General features: G+C 47.6%; 1 protein-coding gene across 1 annotated transcript in view; it reads left to right on the top strand.

The window, feature by feature from the left end:
• CLCN1 (chloride voltage-gated channel 1) overlaps window positions 1–20,593 on the top strand; it is a 77,269-nt gene that overhangs the window by 10,036 nt on the left and 46,640 nt on the right. Inside the window, exons 4-7 of the mRNA XM_007522315.2 lie at window positions 1,572–1,700; window positions 1,935–2,068; window positions 4,642–4,719; window positions 8,385–8,463. Of these exons, the coding sequence (XP_007522377.1) occupies window positions 1,572–1,700; window positions 1,935–2,068; window positions 4,642–4,719; window positions 8,385–8,463 (420 nt within the window). The remainder of the gene's footprint in view (window positions 1–1,571; window positions 1,701–1,934; window positions 2,069–4,641; window positions 4,720–8,384; window positions 8,464–20,593) is intronic.

Here is a 20,593-nt window from a genome sequence, read left to right on the forward strand (position 1 = left end):
TGTGAACATACGCTCTATCTCATGGGATCTGGTCTATATCTAGGTTTTGGGACTTTGTTAGGAAGTGAGCTGACTGGGACCTACACCTCTCCATCTCCTGCTACTCTCCTCCCACCAGAAGTGAGACATCCAGGGCTGTATTTTTTTTCCTCACACAAGCCCCTGCTACAGGATGCTGACTCCTCACAGTTCCTTAGTCCCTAGCTCTCCCTTACCCAGAATGCAAACCCAGCCTTTCAGGGAGAGGAGGGGAAGACAGAGAGCTAGCTCTACCCACTACCAGCCAAACAGTGGGGACTTCTCTAGTGGGTGACCCACTAACTCCAGTTTTCCCTGACTTTTCCTTGGTGTGAGTTTTGTCTGTCCTATAAACTCCGGAGCCCATCAGTTCTTGGCAAGCCAGAATGATAAGACCACAGGCTCAGTGCTTGAGTGCAGTTGGTATTGTTATAACCAGCTTCAGCACAAACAATTTCACCAGCAGCTGTAACAACAACTCCACCAGCACCAACTCCACTACCACCAGCAGCAGCAAATTGACCAGTTCTACCAACACTTATAACTCCCAACAGCTTCACCACCATCAACTCCACCACCACTGTTAGTCCACTATCAACAACTCCATTGACTCCAATAACCCTACCAGCCCCAATTCTACTACATAAACTCCATCAACAATAACTCCAACAACTTTACCACCACTAACTCTATCAATAATAACTCCACCAATAATAATAACTCCAACTCCACCATTGCCAAATCTAACATCACCAACTCCACCAAGAACTCTATCAACAACAATAACGCTACCACACTGCCACCAACTCCACCAGTGACTCTACCAAAATAACAACTCTGTCATCACTACTAACGCACTACCAACAACCTCCTTGACTCCAGTAACTCCACAGAAAACTCTATCAACAACCACTCTACTAACAATAATTCCAACAACTCCACCACTGCTAAATCCACCACCAACAACTCCACTGACTTCAACAACTCCACCAACAACCCCAACACAACTATCAACAACTACTCCACCAACAACAGCTCTAGTAACTCCCCCACCAATAATTCCATCAACCTCAGTAACTCCAGTAACTCCAATGCCAAATCTACTACCAATTCCACTGACTCCAATAACTCTACCAACAACTCCAATACCACCAACTCTACCAACTACAATAACTCTACTACCACTGCCAAATCCAACTCCAACAATTCCACCACTAATGCCAACCCACTACCAACAACTTCCCTGACTCCAACAACTCCATCACCACCAGCTTTGTCAACAACTCCACCAATACCAACAACATACTCCACCACTGCTCAATCTACCACCACGCACTCCACTGACTCCAGCAACTCCATCACCACCAGCTACTCGTTACTTCATCTCCACTGCCAATTCCATCACCACCCACTCTTTCTGCCAGAAGGAATGGGGCTCAGTGGGTCGTGTAGGGTCTCTATTTCACGGGGCCAAATGGGATGCCCACAGTGTGAAACGCTCTGTAGGGCCGACTTGCACACACACGGGGGACTGAGCCCGGGCCTCTCTGCAGCCTACAAGTGGACCTACTACCAGATGCATCCCAACCTGCCCCTGCAGTTCCTGGCCTGGGTCACCTTCCCTCTTGTCCTCATCCTCTTCAGCACCCTCTTTTGCCAACTCATCTCTCCCCAGGCTGTTGGTGAGAACCCCCGCCCCAGCCCCTGCTCCCCATATCCCACCCAGGTTGTGGCACCCACACCTCATTGGCCTGCAGCCCACCCCCTGCACTACCATCCTCCTCACCCTGCCCTGCTTTCAGCCCTCCTACTCTCACCACAAACCCCGCCCTGGCCCCATGTCCACTTCCCAGATCTCCATCTCCTTTTCCTCTTCTACCTTGAACCTGCTCACAATTGTGTTTGAACCTCTGCAGGTTCCGGGATCCCTGAAATGAAGACAATCCTCCGTGGGGTGGTCCTGAAGGAATATCTCACCCTCAAGGCCTTTGTGGCCAAGGTGGTGGCGCTGACGGCCGGGCTGGGCAGCGGCATCCCGGTGGGGAAGGAGGTAGGTGGGTCCACAGTCACCGAGGGTGATGGGGCAGAGGGCCGTCCTCGGGTGCCCCGGGAACACACATCTGCCGTGGGGACACAGCCAAGGAGCACCGGGCAGGGGAGCCACATGGCCACAGGCCTGTCTCTGTCCTGGAGCAGAAGGAAGGGAACTGCTGTGCTTTGTAGGACGCTCAGCACCATGTCTACCACCACCCACAACATGGCAGTGGCAGGGCTGACAACCAGAATGCCTCTGGATGTCCCTAAATGTCCTCTAGGGGGCGCCATCATCCACATGATTTGAATTCCTACCTTAGAGCTTCTCCAGACTAATTTCCCTGGCCTGAATATTCCTAAACCAAACTAGAGAGTTCCCTTCCTTCCTTCCTTCCTTCCTTCCTTCCTTCCTTCCTTCCTTCCTTCCTTCCTTCCTTCCTTCCCTCTCTCCCTCTCTCCTTCCCTCCCTCCTTCCTTCCTTCCTCCATCCCTTCATTTCTCTGTCTGTCTATCTATCTATCTATCTATCTATCTATCTATCTATCTATCTATCTATCTATCTCTTTGCCCAAGGTCATATTCACACACATTCTGGAGCACTAAAATCAAGCTTCCCTCCCAGTGGCAGCCAGAGTCATCTTTTTAAAAATGAAATCAGGGAGTTAGGCAATAGGGCAGCGGATTAAGCGCAGGTGGCGCAAAGCCCAAGGACTGGCATAAGGATCCCAGTTTGAGCTCCTGGCTCCCCACCTGCAGGGGAGTCCCTTCACAGGTAGTAAAGCAGGTCTGCAAGGTATCTATCTTTCTCCCCCCCCTCTGTCTTCCCCTCCTCTCTCCATTTCTCTCTGTCCTATTCAAGAACAATGACATCAATAACAACAACAATAGTAACTTCAATAAAAACAAGTGCAACAAAAAGGGAATAAATAAACAAGTATTTTTTTAATAAAAAAAAATGGAATCAGGAATGCCTGACCTTTGATCAAGAACTTTTACAGTGGGTGAGGGAAATAGCATACTAGTTATGCAAAGAGACTCATGACTGAGGCTCCAAAGTCCCAGGTTCAATTCCACCCCTCTCCCCCCACACACACCACCAGAAGCCAGAGCTGAACATGCTCTGGTAACTAAATAAATAAATAAATAAACAACAGGTGGGAGTAGATAGCATAATGGTTATGTAAAGAGACTCTCATGCCTGAGGCTCCAAAGTCCCAGGTTCAATCCCCCGCACCACCATCAGCCAGAGCTGAGCAGTGCTCTGGTGTTTCTCTCTATCTTCTCTCTCTCTCTGCATCTCTCTCAAAAATAAAAAAAATAAATAATAATTTTAAAAATAAGTAGATAAATAACAAAAAAGGAAAACTTTTTGCCCATTTCCCAAGGGAACTAAAATAAAATCCAAGTGTGTGTGTGTGTGTGTGTGTGTGTGTGTGTGTGTGTGTGTGTGTGTGTGGGTTGGGCATTAGTTCTCTTGGTTGACTGTACATATTGACACCTGGTTCAAGCCCTGGTCCCCACCTGCAAGGGGGAAGGCATCATGAGTGATGAAGCAGTGCTGTAAGTGTCTCTGTTTGTCTCTCCTTCCCTCTCTCCCTTTGCTCCTGTTCTCCATTTCTGTCTTGTCAAATAAAAGAAATGAAGGAAGGTGGCCGAGTGGAGGCACACTTGATTGAGTACACACGTTACCATTTGCAAGGACTTGGGTTCAAGGTCCTGGTCTCTACTTGCAGGGGGCAAGCAGTCTAGGAGTGCTGAAGGTATCTCTCTGTTTCTCTCCCTCTCTGTCTTTGCTTTCCTTCTTGATATCTCTGTCTTTATCCAAAAAAAAATTTTTTAAAAGAGAGAAAAACAATTTTTTTTAAGTAAAGGAAATAAAAAATTAAAAAATGGCCACTGGGAGTGATGGGTTTGTCATGCAGGAACCAAAGCCCCAGAGATAAGCCTGGTGACAATTTACAAAGCAAATCCAAGCACTTTGCTAAGGCTCTTGAAGGCCTGGGGTGGTCTGCCTTCCCTGCCTGTCAGTCTGTCCTTGTGAGCTGCCCTTCCTTACTGAACCTGGGTCACAAGGCCTTTTTCTGGACCCTCCACCTCAAGAGGCTGAGTCCCTCTCAAGGCCTGGAACAGCTTTCTTCTCCCTGGTTACTCCTAAGCTCACTCTCCCTCTTGATTCAAGGAGTCATTCACCCCTGAGCTTCCTTTTCTCTTTTCTTTTTTTTCTCTTTCTCTCTCTCTCTCTCTCTCTCTCTCTCTCTCTCTCTTTCTTTCTTTATCTTTTTCTGGCTTTCCACAGCTTCTCTAAGCACTGCCTTTTTCCTCTGTGTCTTATCACTCTCTGCCCCCTTCCCTGTGCTCCAAAGCCTTCAACTCTTGTTGAAATACCCACAGGCCAGACTCTCACCTCCTCCTCTCTGGGAAACAGTTCCCGGGAGGGAGGGCCAAATCGCCATCTCATATCCCTTCCACACTCAGTCACTTCCACCTTCTTAGCACCCACTCTGGACCCCCCCACCCCCCACCCCACCCTCTGCCACCCCCAGGCCATCCTCTCGCCTTCATTCCTCCTCCCTCCTCCCTCCCTCCCAGGGCCCTTTTGTCCACATTGCCAGCATCTGTGCCGCTGTCCTCAGCAAGTTCATGTCGGTGTTCTGTGGGGCGTATGAGGTAAGGTTGACAAGGTCAATTGAGGTAGGTCCTGGGGGTTCTGGGCACAGGGCTGGGAGGGGTGGGGGGGTGGCTGCCTTTGCGCTGGCCTGGCCGAGATGCTGGGAGGGCTGCTGTGCGGGAGCCTGGCTCTCGTATCCTCGCCCCTGCTTCCAGATCCTGGAGCTAGGCTGTCACTGGTCTGTGCCTTCTCATACTCTAATACTTCTCATACTCTAAATTTATTTATTATTTTCCTGCAACTTTGGCTGGGTTATGAGCCCAGGGGTATTTATTTATTTATTTTATAGAACTTTAGAGGAGGGGGATAGAGAAAAAGAGAAACAGGGGGCCGGGCACAGATGGCTAGGTGCACATAGTACTAAACACAAGGTCCTGAGTTCAAGCCCCCTCACCACACCTGCAGGTGGGGGAGCTTCACGAACAGTGAAGCAGGTCTGCAGGTGTCTCTCTTTCTCTCTTCCTCTCTATCTTTCTTCCCCTCTCAATTTCTCTCTGTCCTATGGAATAAAAATAGAAGAAGAAGAAGAAAAAAAAGATGACTGCCAGCAGCAGGAGCAGAGGATTTCAAGAGAGAGAGAGAGAGAAAGCAAAGGAGAGAGACAGACACCTGCATTACTGCCTCACCGCTCATGAAGCTTCCCCCTTCAGGTGGGGACTGGGGGCTTGAACCCCTAGCTCTTGATCACTGTAACATGTGAGCACTTAACCAGGTGCACCACCACCCAGCCTTCTGAACCCAGGATTTTATGCATGCTTGCTTGATATCTCTGAGTAATATCTACATAGCTCTAATTGATTATTATTATTAATTGAGAAAAAGAGGAAATGACACAGAGGGGGAAAAAAATCCCACACCACCATCGCTGGAGCTTGTTCTGGTTTCTGGTTGTTCATGGTGCCTCACAGAACCAGGGTTCCTACCCAGCACCTTGCACATACGAGGGTGTCGGGGTGTCGGCTCTCCCAGCTGAGCTACTTCCTGCCTACCCGGCCCCATAGTTTGTTTTGTTTTTTTTTTAACCAGAGCACTGCTCAGCTCTGGCTTATGGTAGTGCAGGGGATTGAATCTGGGAATTTGGAGAGTCTCTTTGAATAACTGTTATGCTATCTACCCCTACCCCCATTTTTTTTTTTAAAAGCATACTTTTTATTAAATGCAGTACCGTCATTGAACCAAAGGCCTCCGGTGTGCTCTGTCACTGAGCCTTCTCTTAGTCTGATTTATTGCTATTTTTAATTTATGAGGGAAAGCTCAAATCTGGGTCCTTACACAAGGTGATGTGTGTGCTCAACCAGGTGCCCCGCCCCCTCAAACATTTTTTTCTTATATCTGATAGGACAGAGAGAAATTGAGAGTGGAAGGGGAAATATAGAGATAGAAATAGGGAGCTAGATGATAGATGATAGATAGAAGATAGATAGATAGATAGATGACAGATAGACAGATAGATAGATGACAGATAGATAGATAGATAGATGACAGATAAATGACAGATAGATAGATAGATAGATAGATAGATAGATAGATAGATAGGGACCTGTTTCACTCTAGAAACATTCCCCCTGCAAGTGGGTGCAGGGGCTTGAACCCAGGCCCTTGCACATGGTCATATGTATGTTCAACCAGTGCATCACTGCTTGCCTTCCTCAAACATATTTTTAAAGATTATATTTATTTATTCATAAAGAAGATAGGCAGAGAGACAAACACAGAGAGAGGGAGAGAGAGAGAGAACACCAGACATCACTCTAGTACATGTGGGAGATTGAACTTCGGACCTCATGCTTGAGAATCCAGTGCTTTATCCACTGAGCCACTTCCCAGACCACTTTTTTTTCTCTTTCTTTCTTTCTTTCTTTCTTTCTTTCTTTCTTTCTCTCTCTCTCTCTTTCTTCCTTTTTTTTTCTTTTGCCTCCAGGGTTATCTCTGGGGCTCAGTGCGAGCGCTATCAATCCACTGCTCCTGGAAGCTGTTTTTTCCACTTTTGTTTCCCTTGTTATTGTTGTCATAGCTGTTGTTGTTGTTGTTGTTGTTGTTGGATAGGACAGAGAGAAATGGAGAGAGGAAAGGAAGACAAAGAGGGAGATGGAAAGATAGACACCTGCAGGTGGGGAGCTGGGGGCTCAAACCGCTGGCCCTTGTGCTTTGCGCCATGTGTGTTTAACCTGCTGCGCTACCGCCCAGCTCCCAGACTTTTTTCCTTATACTTGATAGGGCAGAGAGAAATCGAGAGGTAGTGGGGAGGAGAGAGAGAGAGAGAGAGAGAGAGAGAGAGACCCCTGCAGACCAGCTCCATTACTTTCGAAGCTTCCCCCTACAGGTAGGGAAGGACTCGGTGCTTGAACCTGGGTCCTTGTGCATAATAACAATTGCTCTAGGTGCACCACCACCTGGCCTCTGTTGTGCCTTTGCTGCTCTGCCATGTGGAATTTGGCCTTGAACCCAGGGCCTCAGGCATACAAGGCGCATGCTCTGGCACTGAGCAACCATCCCCGTCCTCCCTTCCCTTTCTTCCTCCCTGTGTCCCTGTGTCCCTGTGTCTGTGCCCTCCCAGCTTCCCTCCTGTGCCGTCTTGTCCTTGGTGACCCCACCTGGTCCCCCCTGCCCTCCCTGGCCCTCCCTCCCGTCCGTGCGCTTCTCTGTTGCAGACCGTGCCTGGGCAGCTTGACCTCCTGGTGCCAGCCTGCGCCGTGGGCGTGGGGTGCTGCTTTGCCGCTCCCATCGGAGGCAAGTCCCCTTCCTCCCCACCCCAGTGGCCCCCGCCTGACTTGAATAGGATGGGGGTTACATTGGGGAGGGCTGTGTGTGGCTGTCAAAGGGACAGGTGAGTGATCTGGAGGGAGTGACCCTGAGCCACAGCCCCACCCCTTTCCCCCCAAAGAGCTCTCCCTGTGTGTGCTTTGAAGGCTGGTGGCAGTTCACTGCCAAGGGCTGCTTCCGTGTATGTCCAAGCACATGACCTGCCATGAACACCCCTATCTCCCGCCCCACACTGGAGGCCATTTCTCCACTGAGCCCCTGCCTCTCCTAGAGTCGCTTCAGCCTTACGCTCGGAGCTCATCTTCTGTTTGCCTTATTCTCTCTCTCTCTTTAAAACTTTATTCATTTACTTTCTCTGACAGCACTGAGAGAAATTGAGAGGGAAGGGGCAGATAGAGAAAGACACACACACACACACACACACACACACACACACACGAGAGAGAGAGACAGAGAGAGAGAGACCTGCAGCACTGCTTCACTTCTCATGAAGCTCCCCTACCCCCCTGCAGGTGGGGACCAGGGTCTTGAACCAGGTCCCTGAGCATCGTACCACATGTGCGTAAGTAACCAGTGCACCACCACCCAGTCCACCCCCCATCCCCACTACCCCCCCCCCTTTCTTTTTCTTAACCAGCTCTGACTTATGGTGGTGCGTGGGGATCGAACCTGAGACTCCTGCTGTCTCGGGCAGGAAAGTCTTTTGCAGAACCAAGATGTTATCCCACCAGCCTTTGCCACACTCTGAATCTCTACTCTGGCTTGGGCATGGGGTGGGGGATAGTTGTGTGTGTGTGTGTGGGTGGTTGGCGGGAACCCTGTGACTTATGCCTCTCTCTGTCTTATCCCTCCCCTTGCTTGTGTCCTTTCTCTGTCTGTCCGTCTGTCTCTCCCCCAGTAGCAGCCCTACTATTACACCGACACTCTGACGGTGGGCTGTGCCGTGGGCGTTGGCTGTTGCTTTGGAACACCACTCGGAGGCAAGTTCTTCCCCCTTCTCCTATCTGTCTATACCACTCCCCTACTCCCTCTTTCTCTCTTTCTTTCTCTCCCGGGACAGGTTTTGTCACCGCTCTCTCAGCTGTGAGTGCTTCCATCATGAACAGGAGGACAGGGAGCAGGACTGGTTTTCTGGAAGCCCCTGCTGTGGGCAGCAGCCTGACACAGAACAGAACATGTGTAGTGTCCTAGGCGGCTGGCTCTCCTTCCTGCCCGGAGCCGGCCGAGACAGGGAGCAGCGACTAGAGAGGAGAGGTCTGGACTGCAGGGACCAGAACCAGAACCAGGTTGTTCCCGGAGCAGGTGGGAAAGTCGGGAATGAACAGCCAGGCAGCTTCCCTATCAACCTTAGAGCCTCTTTGCCATCTTGGGCACTTTTGCTGGATACTTAGTATATCTTTATTTTCCTCCTCCTTCTCCTCCTCCTCCTCCTCCTCCTCCTCTTCCTCCTCCTCCTCTTCTTCCTCCTCTACTCTTTCTTCTCTTTCTTTGTTTCCTCATCCTCTACCTTCTTCTTCTCCCTTGTCATCTTCCTTTTTTAAAATTATCTTTATTTATTTATTGCATAGAAACAGCCAGAAATAGAGAAGGAAGGGGGTGTTTACAGAGGGAGGGAGACAGAGAGACACCTGCAGCACTGCTTTACCACTCGCAAAGCTTTCCCCCTGCAAGTGGGGACTGGGGGTTCGAACCCGGGTCCTTGCGCACTGTGACATGTGTGCTCAACCAGGTGCGCCACCACCTGTCATCTTCTTTTGCTACCAGGATTATCTCTGGGACTCAGTACCTGTGCAGGTACAGTGTTCCTGGAGGTCATTCCCCCCTCTTCCTTCCCTTTCTTCCTTCCCTCCTTCCTTCCTTCCATCCTTCCTTCCTTCCTTCCTTCCTTCTTCCTTCCATCCTTTTTTATATTTATTTATTTTATTTTTTAAGTCTTTATTGATTTGATAGCCAGAAATTGAGAGGGAAGGGGGAAGCAGAGAGGGAGAGAGAAAGAGAGACACCTGCAGACCTGCTTCACCATTTGCAAAGTTTTCACTCTGCAGGTGGGGACTGGGGGCTCAAACCTGGGTCCTTATACATTGTAACATGTCCACCCAACCAGGTGCACCACCACCCAGCTCCCTTTTTTACATTTAACTAATTCATTTATTGGAAAGAGACAGAAATTGAGCAGAAAGACAGACAGAGAGAGGAGAGATAGAGAGACACCTGCAACACTGCTTCACCGCTCACAGAGATTCCCCCATCAGTGAGGATTGAGGGGCTTGAACCTGGGTCTTTACACACAGCAACATGTCTACTCAACTGGATGCACTACTGGTCAGTCCCTGCTTCCTTTTCTCTTTTCTTTTTTCTTTCTTCTCTCTCTTTCTTTGATAGCAGTAAGAGACAAATAAAAAGAGAGAGCAAGAGAAAGGTAGAGATACCTGAAGCACTGTTCCACTATTCATGAAGATTCCCCTGTGGGGGCTTGAACCTGAGTCCTCATGCATGGTAACATGTGTGCCACCACCCAGTCTCACTTATTATACTTTCTGATAGAAAACCCAGGGGACGTTCTTCCCTAAGGAAAAGCTCTCATTTTCCTGTGTTTTAATTAGGACGTCCAAATGTTGCTGAGGAGCCAGGAATGAATGTTTTAAATAATTATTTATTATTGGACAGAGGCAGAGAAACTGGGAGAGAGACAGAGAGACACCTGCAGCCCTAGTTCACCACTCATGAAACTTTCCCCTGCAGGTGGGGACTGGGGGCTTGAACCCAGGTCCTTGCACATTGTAATGTGAGCACTTAACCAAGTGCACAACCACTTGGACTCCAAGCCAGGGATGTAGTTAGACGAGTGGTCGATGCTCAGCGAGACTGAGTCAGAGCACCACTGCTCCCCATCCGCCTCGAGCTGGTGTGGCTGTCTGTCTCTTGCCTTCTTCCTGGATGACTGACTCATGGCAGTGGAGGGAGGAAACTGTGGTGTCTGTTTATTGACTCACCAGTGTTCATGGTGGACAGCTTAGCAGAGCAGGGGGCGCAGGAACCTTTTCATGGACAACAAAAAGGACACGGCATGCATGACTGCATGGACAAAATTACAGGGAGTACCAGCTGTCAGAGGGAGCTTCTCCACAGTGGAGATCTGACCAGGGCCTCCATGGACAAGAGTCTTCAGGGGCTCGATCAGCTCAGCTCAGGGATGGTAGGTAGACGGACAGGAATGTTGAGCCCACTGGAGTGTACTGTGTTCAGCGTACCAAGACACACACCAGAAGTTTAGGGAGGGGCCAGGTGGTGACGCACCAGGTTGAGTGCACACGTTACAACATACAAGGACCTGGGTTCAAACCCCCATCCCCAACGGCAGGGGCAAAGCAGGGCTGTAGGTGTCTCTCTGTCTCTCTCCCTCTCTGTCTCTCCCTCCTCTCAATTTCTGGCTATCTCTATCCAATAAATAAATAAAGATAACTAAAAAAAATTTTTTTAAAATAAGGAAAGGGGCCAAGCGGTGGCACACCTGATTAAGCACACTTATTACTAAACACAAGGATCCGGGTTTGAGCCCCGGCTCTCCACCTGCAGAGGGTCTGCTTCACAAGCGGTGAAGCAGGTCTGCAGGTATATCTTCCTTTTCCCCTCTCTATCTCCCCTCCTCTCTCAATTTCTCTCTGCCCTATCCAGTAAAATGAAAAAAAAAAAAAAAAAAAAAAACTGGCCTCTGGGGCAGTGGATTTGTAGTGCCAGCACTGAGCCTCAGCAATAACCCTGAAGATAATAAATAGATAATAAGGGAGAACATAGCACCTAGTACCCTATCTGCACAGTTGTCCCCGGCTCTTGCCACTGTAGCCACTGTGCTCCTCAGGGAAGCTTGGTGTGTGTGGATAGGATATCTGCACTGAGTAAAGATTCCCACTCGCCTTCTAGTCCTCCCCCCTTGTTTACCTACATATTACCCTAGCACATATTTCCTGAAGGTCTGTGTGGCCAGGAAAATAGCTCCGCTGGTAGAGCGCAGGACCTACATACCTGAGGCTCCTGGTTCAATCCGTGCTACTTATACCAGGGTGGTGCTCTGGGAGTCTCTCTCTCTCTCTCTCTCTCTCTCTCTCTGAAGATTTATTTGTTAACACAAGAGACAACCAGGGCATCACTATAGCACATGCAGTGCCGGGGTTCAAATCTAGGACTTCAGACTTTGTTTGTTTTACCAGAGAATATTTATTTTATCAGCTTTGGCTGATGGTGGTGCAGGGGGATTAAACCTGGGACCTGGAAGCCTCAGGCTTGCAAGTATGTTTGTATAACCATTAAGCTATCTCCTCCAACCCACTGCACACACACGCGCACACACATACACTCTCTCTCTCTCTCTCTCTCTCTCAATAAATAAAGAAGAAAGCCTTAAAATCATTCAAATTTAGAAGGTCAGAACTGCATTTTGGACAGAGGACCTAGTGTGGGTTGTGTTGTTATGTAGAAAACTGAGAAATGTTATGCATGTATAAACTATTGTATTTACTGTCAACTGTAAAACATTAATCCTCCAATTAAAAAAAAAGAAGTGCATTTTGTTTTTAAAAGTATTCATTTGTTTGTTAATGAGAGAAAGAGAGAGAAAAAATGAAGTGGGGGTCGGGGGTGAGAACACCAAGGCTTGATTCCAGCACATGAAGTTGAAGGGCTGGAGCTTGAATTCAGCGCTCCACCCAGGGCTCTCTGGCGCCACCTTCTGGAGTACATGAAAACTACATTTTCATTTAATTGATTTTTTTTTTCAATTTCTTTATTGGGGAATTAATGTTTTTACATTTGACAGTAAATACAATAGTTTGTACATGCATAACATTTCATAGTTTTCCATATAACAATACAACTCCCATTAGGTCCTTTGTCATGATTTAAAAAAAAAACTGTCTAATGGGGGGGGAGAGGGAGAGAGAGAGAGAGAGAGGGGCCAGGACTAAAGCACCACTCTGGCTATATGAAGTGCTGGGGATTGAACCCAGGCCCCAGGTGTGTCAGTCATGCACTCTGCCCACCCACCTTGGCGGCTAAGAAACAGTTTTAGATAGTAGTTTGCTTTTCGTTTTGTTGTTATTATCTAATTTTTAGTCAGGCAGATTTTCAAAATTTTTAAAATTATATTTATTTATTTATTGGATAGAGACAGGCAGAAATTGATAGGAAAGGGGCGAAAGAGACACCTGCAGCCCTGCTCTACCACTCGTGAAGCTTTCACCCTGAAGATGGGGACTGGGGACTTGAACCCAGGTCTTTGCACACTTTGATGTGTGTACTCAACCAGGTGTGCCACCGCCCAGCCCCAGATTATTTTTTATTTTTTTTAATTGCCACCAAGGTTATTGGTGGGGTTTGGTGCCTGCACAACAAATCCACCACTCCTGGTGGCCATTTTTGTTTCTATTTTATTTGATAAGACCGATAGAAATTGAGAAGGAAGGGGGAGATAGATAGAGAGAGAGAGAGAGAGAGAAAGACACCTGCTTCACTACTTGTCAACTATCTTCCCTGAATGTGAGAAATGGGCAGCTTGAACCTGGTCCTTGCACATGTGTAAAGCCAAAGTCCGATCTCCCTAGGAAGAGTTTTTGTTTTTGTTTTTACTATTTTTATTTATTTGTTATAGGATAGAGACAGAGAGAAGTTGAAAGGGGAAGGGGAGATAGAGAGGAAGAGACACTCCTGCAGCCTCGCTTCACCACTTGTGAAGCTTTCCCCCAGGAGGTGGGGACCAGGGCTTGAACCTGGTTGTGTGCATTTAACCAGGTATGCCACCACCTGGCCCCTTGGGTAGGTTTTTTTTTTTTAAGTGAATGCTATGAATGAAGTGTTCCTTCATCCCTCTCGGTTTCTATCTCAAATTAATTAATTAATTAATCTTAAAAAATAAAGAGGAAAAAATAGCCCCCAGAAGTGGTGGAGCCCTTGTCTAGGTACTAAGTAAGCCCCAGTGATAACCCTGGTGGCAATAAAAATGAACCAAGATAAGACTAAGAAAGAAGTTTTTTTTTTTTTAGGATTTTTAAAAAATATTTTATTTATTTATTCCCTTTTGTTGCCCTTGTTTTATTGTTGTAGTTATTATTGATGCCATTGTTGTTGGATAGGACAGAGAGAAATGGAGGGAGGAGGGGAAGACAGAGTGAGGGAGAGAGAAAGATAGACACCTGCAGACCTGCTTCACCACTTGTGAGGTGGCTCCCTGCAGGTGGGGAGCCAGGGCTTGAACCGGGATCCTTGTTCGGGTCCTTGTTCTTAGCGCCACCTGCGCTTAACCCTCTGCGCTACAGCCCGACTCCCAGAAAGAAGATTCTTATTTAGGTCATCAATTGTCTCTGTAGTCAACTCTTAATTCCTTCCACAAATGACAACAATGCCTTCCAGTATTCTACTAAAATCATTTTATATATTAAAAAAAAATAAAAAATAATCTGGGGCTGGGCGGTGGCACACCTGGTTGAGTACACACATCAAAGTGTGCAAAGACCTGGGTTCAAGTCCCCAGTCCCCATCTTCAGGGTGAAAGCTTCACGAGTGGTAGAGCAGGGCTGCAGGTGTCTCTTTCGCCCCTTTCCTATCAATTTCTGCCTGTCTCTATCCAAGACTCTCATGTTTGAAGCTCCAAAGTCCTAGGTCCAATCCCCTACACCACCGTAAGCCAGAGCTGAGCCAGGATCTAGTAAAAAACAAACAGACATAAGGCAGCAGAGACTGCTTAATCAAGACTTAAAAAGAGATCCAGCAGGTTGAGGGATGCTTGCTTATTTGTTTTAAAGGTTTATTTATTTATTTATTTTGTGTGTGTGTGTGTGTGTGTGTGTGTGTGTGTGTGTGTGAGAGAGAGAGAGAGAGAGAGGGCAGAGCACTGCTCCACTATGGAATATGCTGTGCTCAAGATAGAACCTGGGACCTACTGAGCCACCTCCTTAGTCCTAACAGATAATTAAAAAGACAAAACAGATAGAGGGGCCATGCAGCGGAGTACCTGTTTATGTGCATACTTTACAATCTGCAAGGACCCAAGTTCAAGCCCCTGGTCCCCATCTGCAGGGGGAAACCTTCATGAATGGTGAAGCAGAGCTCATGTGTCTCTCTACTTCTTTCCTCTCTCTTTTTCTCTCTCCTACTCACCTCTCAACTTCTCTGTCTCTATCCAATAATAAATATATATATATATATATATTTATTTACATAAACAATAAACAGATATATATAGAGAGAGAGACTCTGCAGCAACCCAAGTATCCATGGTGGGGACCAGACTCAGAATTGAGCTGTGTACCTGGCTAAGCATCTCACTATCTGAATGAGCTATTTTGCCCACCCAATAGCCCGATAGCTCATTTTTTTTGCTTGTCTGTTTTTTGTTTTTTTTTTTAATTTATTTTCCCTTTTGTTGCCCTTGTTGTTTTTTATGGTTGTTGTAGTTACTTTTGTTGTTACTGATATCATCGTTGTTAGGACAGAGAGAAATGGAGAGAGGAGGAGAGAAAAATAAACACCTGCAGACCTGCTTCACTGCCTGTGAAGCGACACTCCTGCAGGTGGGGAGCCAGGGGCTCCACCCAGGATCCTTACACCTGTCCTTTCGCTTTGTGCCACGTGCGCTTAACCCGCTGCACTACCTCCTGACTCCTGTTTGCTTTTTTTAAAAAAATATTTATTTTATTTATTCCCTTTTGTTGCCCTTGTTGTTTCATTGTTGTTGTTATTGTCATTGTTGGTTAGGACAGAGAGAAATGGAGAGAAGAGGGGAAGACAGAGAGGGCGAGAGAAAGATAGACACCTGCAGACCTGCTTCACCGCCTGTGAATCTACTCCCCTACAGGTGGGGAGCTGAGGGCTCAAACCAGGATCCTTATGCTTTGCACCATGTGCGCTTAACCCGCTGCGCTACCGTCCAATTCCCCTATTTGCCTTTTTAACTGGAAAATTTATCAGAATGCTTAATGCGCGGACACACCCTGTCAGTCCCCAACGTGTGACTTTAATGCAGCATTTCCTGCAGACTTGAGCCTTTTCTGGGGACTTTGTCCTGAGTGAAACCCTGGAAGGGTTTTTGAATGTGGGAGTGATGTGACCAGCTCTGCATGCTCAGCCAATCCCCTTAGCAGACGTGCAGGCTAGAACTGGCCTGTGGATTACCAGGATTAATCGGAGATTAACAAGGAGACTAGCCAAAGTCCTGTTGATGGATGACAAGAGTTGGGCAGAGGCGGGAGAGAGATGAGAGAGTGATGCAAACATGTGGGTAAAAGAAATAAAATGAGTGGGTCCTGTGAGCTGATTTTTAAGTGAGACTGTGATGGCTGGGAGAGGAGGAGGAGGGGGAATCTAGGCCAGCTCCCAATTTACAGTGAGGGAAATCTTTCAGAAGATGGGACGCATGCACTAGCAATAACAGTAATGACAGGTCTGGGGAGTCGGTAAGGGAATTTTCCTCTGAATGTGTTGAGTTTGAAGTGTCTGTAGCTTATCCAACAGATAATGACCAAGCAGTTAGGTGTAAAGTACAAGAACAGACTTGAAAACATAGGTAGGGTAACCGGTGGCATGTAGGTGATGGCTGAAGCGAAGGGCACAAGTGAAACTGAGAGATAAAGTAAATCTGAGGAGCAAGAGAGACTGGCAGGGCCAGAGTCCTGGGTGGGGCAGGGACCAAGGAGCCAGAGGCGAAGCCTGAGGTGGACAGACGTCCGTCTGGAGTGGGAGAAGAGACTGCTACTACAGAACCCCATTTGTGTGTTACCTGCATTGTTTGTTGCACATTCTCTGTCTGGATCAGGCTGATAAGAAAATGAGTTCTCAGAGGGCAGGCGGTGGCACAGCTGGTTAAGCAGACATGTTACCATGAGCGAGTATCTGGGTTCGAGCCCCCACTCCCCACCTGCAGGGGGAAAGCTTCATGAGTGGTGAAGGTCTGCAGGTATCTCTCTTTCTCTCTCTCTCTCTCCCCTCCTACTCTCTCAATTTCTCTCTGTCCTATCCAGTAATAAAAAATTAAAATAAAGAGGGGAAAAAAAGGCCACCAGGAGTAGTGGGTTCATAGTGCCGGCATCAAGCCCTAAATCACCCTAGTGACATTTAAAAAAAAAAAGAATTCTCATCCCTCAATCTATGATGATAGGCTGTTAAGGAAAACACCTCACAGCCACATCATGGGGAACAAAATTGAATCGGAGATTAAAAAATAAATAAATAAATAAATAAATAAATTGGTTGGCAGTGGTGTGCCAGGCTAGCGTGGGGGCGCCTCTTCTCAGGCACATACTCTCTGGGTTGGAGAGAATGCGACTGGAGCCAGCCTGGGCTGCTACTCACTTAGTGACATGAGAGAGATGACCCAGGAACAGAGCTGGTGGTGGCGAGGTGATTCAATTCTTTATTGATCAGAAAGCCAAGGCTTTTAAGAGTCTGACCGGAAGTGGCAAGTCAGAAACGGAAATGGCTTGACATGGTTTGGAAAGGGGAGGAGAAAGGCAAAAGGGCTGGGAAAGGTAGGAACTTCCTTAGCAACTGTTTCGAGTGTTTTACCTGGTAGGATTAATAATACCCAGCAGGCAAGGAGGGTCTTGAGGGTAGAAAGAAGATAGATCAAAGGAATGGAATGGATAGGGATCTTTCAGGCAAAACAATGATTATGTAGATAATAAGGGAGCAGGCCATAGTATCAGGAATGCAGAATGCTTTGTGAGGCAGGAAGTCTGATAAGACCAGGCAAACCTTGGGGAGTCGTGTCCCTCCTCGCTCCACCTCAGTAGAGAGAGAGAGACTGACAGGATGGACGTGGCCCTCAGATCAAGCCCTGCCAAACTCAGCCACATCCTCACAATTTCCCTACAGTGGTGCACCTGGTTGAGTGCACATGTTACTATATGCAAGGACCCAGGTTCGAGTCCCCGGTCCCCACCTACAGGGGGAAAGCTTCACAAGTGGTGAAGCAGTGCTGCAGGTGTCTCTCTCTCTCTCACTCTCTGTTTTCCCCTACCCTCTCGATTTCCTGTTGATTCTATCCAATAAATAAAGAAAGAAAAAAATTTAAAGTTAATAGATGTAACAGTCATACACTGGATAGCTGCATTACACCCAGAAAAATCAGAGCTGGACAAGGACAGGAGAGAGGCTTGCTCCCCCTGGACCCCCATGAGGTCAGAGCCGCTTCTGAGGCCAAAGAGGCAGCGGCCTGGCTGGCTTTGATTTGAGGAGCAGGGCAGAAGGGTACTTGGCAGAGTCCTGCCTGCCCCAGATTCCCCTTTCCTGTGCTCCATTCTCTGAAATTCCACCTATTCCCCCTCTTCTCTCTGTCTTCCTTCTCCTTTCTCTTCTCCTTTCTTTTTTTCTCCTCTCAGATAACCATAGCACATGCCTTGAACCCCGAGTCTGTACCCACAGGGCACTGTAATTGTTCTTGAGGTCAAACCTTAAGGGGAACCCAGACATATAAGCAGACAATCATATGTAGAGGTGGAGGATGTGCTGAGAACAGAGGAATCTGTGAGGGAGGTGGGTGAGGGGGCTTCTCCACTTGAAGAGGTGACAGCTAGACTGGGCCGCCCCCCCCCAACCCCCAGGAATCCTCTATCAGAAAACAGTTCATGCAGGAGAAAGTCAGTAACTGGCTTCCCACCCCCTCAACACCTCCACCCAGCAAAAGTGACTTTGTGTAATATTGAAGGTCATCTGTGGTAGGGAGGTGGGGCCCTGGGCCAGTCTAGGATGTGACCTTGTCTGCTAGGACCAGGAGAAAGTGACTAGGCTGTGAAGTGCTGGCTGGGCTGCTGGGGGCAGTGCATGTGGGAGTGGGGGGACTGGTCTTGGTCAAGTTCATCATGGAGAACAGGGAAGAGTTCATGGTATTGGGTGGGGACAGAGAGACAAGCCTCTTTTTCGGTATCTCTCTCTCTCTCTGGTTCTGGGGTGATCTCCAGGGGAAAGTTAACGGACTGGTTCTTTCTCGCTCACGACAGGGGTGACACGAAGTAAAAGACACCAGGGGACTCTTAGCGTGCCTAGAATCTGAGTGCTAGAATCCCAGAATCCTAGAGTCCGTTTATTAGCAAAGTGGACATGAGTTAAATAGAAAAGCAACGAAGGGAATTATTGTTGAAATATGTCAGAAATTACAGGTTTCTTAACGGTCGGCATGCCCCTAAGGTAGGGGGCTGGTATGACAGGAGTTGATGAGATACAAGACAGTTATTCTCTATGACACAAGCAACTTAATTATCCAAAGGTATTTGAGAGAAGCATAGGGGTTAAACCCGTAGGGTGAGACAGAGAGAAGCTGGATATCAAAAAGCCATATAGTTTGGAATTTCTCTTGTCTGGGGTCTGAGGTGTGTGATGAAGTGTGTGATAAGGTGTGTTCTTCTGTGATCAGAAGGTGACTTTGAATAAGTGAATCTTATTCTGCGGCCATGTGGCCTGCAGTTAATGGAGGGAAGTACTGGGGTTTCTGTGGGCCTGAGAGTCAAGAAGGAAAGAACCAAGTCTGAGTTTCCCCCCTTATGCTCACCTCGGTTGAGAGAGACTTACCAAGAGGTTATCTTCTCAGACCTCCATCCAGGCATGGGGGTGGTTCTCCCTAAGCTCTATCAGACTTACACATGGTCCCGACACCTCTTGACACTTATTTTATGGGGTGCATGGTTAGCTAATCCCCTTAGCAGATTCCTGCAGGATGAAACTGTCTTAGCATTATCAGGATTAATCTGAAATTAGCAAGACTATTGCCAAGGTCCTGTTGGTAAGTGACAAGAGAAAGAGTGAGGCAGAGTTGAGAGAGAGAGGTATGGAGGTGGGGGAGAATGATAGGTACACACACCTTTGCTTAAGGTTATCATATAAAATAGGCACAGTAAGAGATGAACAATAATAACCACTGATAAAATGAAATCATTGAGGGCCAGGTCATGGTGGTGCCTCCAACCAAGCACAAATGTTACCTGTAAGGACCTAGGTTCAAGCCCCCAGATCCCACCTAAAGGGGGAAGCTTCAGGAATGGTGAAGCAGTATTGCAATTGTCTCTCTTTCTCTCCCTCTCTGTCTTCCACTTCTCTCTCAATTCCCCTATGTCTCTATCCACTAAATAAAATCCATACTCCCAGCCTGCCTCTCTCTTTCCCTAGTGGGGCAGGGTTCTGGGGAAGTGGGGCCGCAGAACATATTGGTGGGGTCGTCTGCCATGGGAAGTCAGGTGGGCATCATGGTAGCATCTGGAACCTGGTGGCTCAAAGAAGAGTTAACATATAAAGCCAAACAAATTGTTGACTAATCATGAACCTAAAGGTTGGAATAGTACAGATGAAGATTTGGGGTCTCCGTTTTGAAGGAGCTAGTAGGTCTATTTTAGGTATATTCTAAAGGGCCCATGACTTTACTAGTTTTTTCCTGAGCTTGACATTTGATATGCAGATAGACTCAAGTTATTGTCTGGAGGGGAGAGGATGTCACGCCTAGAACAAGGGATAGCTGGGTCAGGGAAAACAGTAGCTCCCAAGTGTGGGAAAGGTGTATAAATATTGGTGACTGTAAACCCCATCAATTTGAAACATAGGAGCCTATGTAACCTCTGCATCCTTGTAGGTCCAAGATTGCATTCTGTGGTCATGAGTAGGAATGTTCCAAGCTGCCCCAATTTCAGGACCCATCTTCCTCACGTGGTAGATAGAGTATGTTGTCCAGCCTCCCTTTGGAGAACGGAACATTCTCTACCTTTGTTGATCCAGATTGAGGGCAAGGTCCTATGGGGGCCCACAAAGGGGTCCACTGTGTTGTTCCTGATGGAGATGACCAGTGACAATGGAGAGAGGGATCTGTTAGAGGTCTAGGCCCATCATGTCTGTTTGGGAATCCCAGGACTCCCCTACTAGGGCCCCAGCTGATGGGGTGTCCTGATAGTGACTAAAGAGTCATCATTAAAGTATGCCAGTCTCTTGCCCTTATTCAGTTTTTGTAGTCCTTACTTTCATAAGGTTAGCTTTGGAGTGACCAAGGGAAGTATAATAGGAAGTAGGTAAGGAGGGTATCTAGGTCTAAGTAGAAACTATTTGATTAGGAACTTTATGGTGTCTTTTTAGGTCTTTCTACTT

Source organism: Erinaceus europaeus, chromosome 8 (assembly GCF_950295315.1).
Source record: "Erinaceus europaeus chromosome 8, mEriEur2.1, whole genome shotgun sequence".
NCBI lineage: Eukaryota > Metazoa > Chordata > Mammalia > Eulipotyphla > Erinaceidae > Erinaceus > Erinaceus europaeus.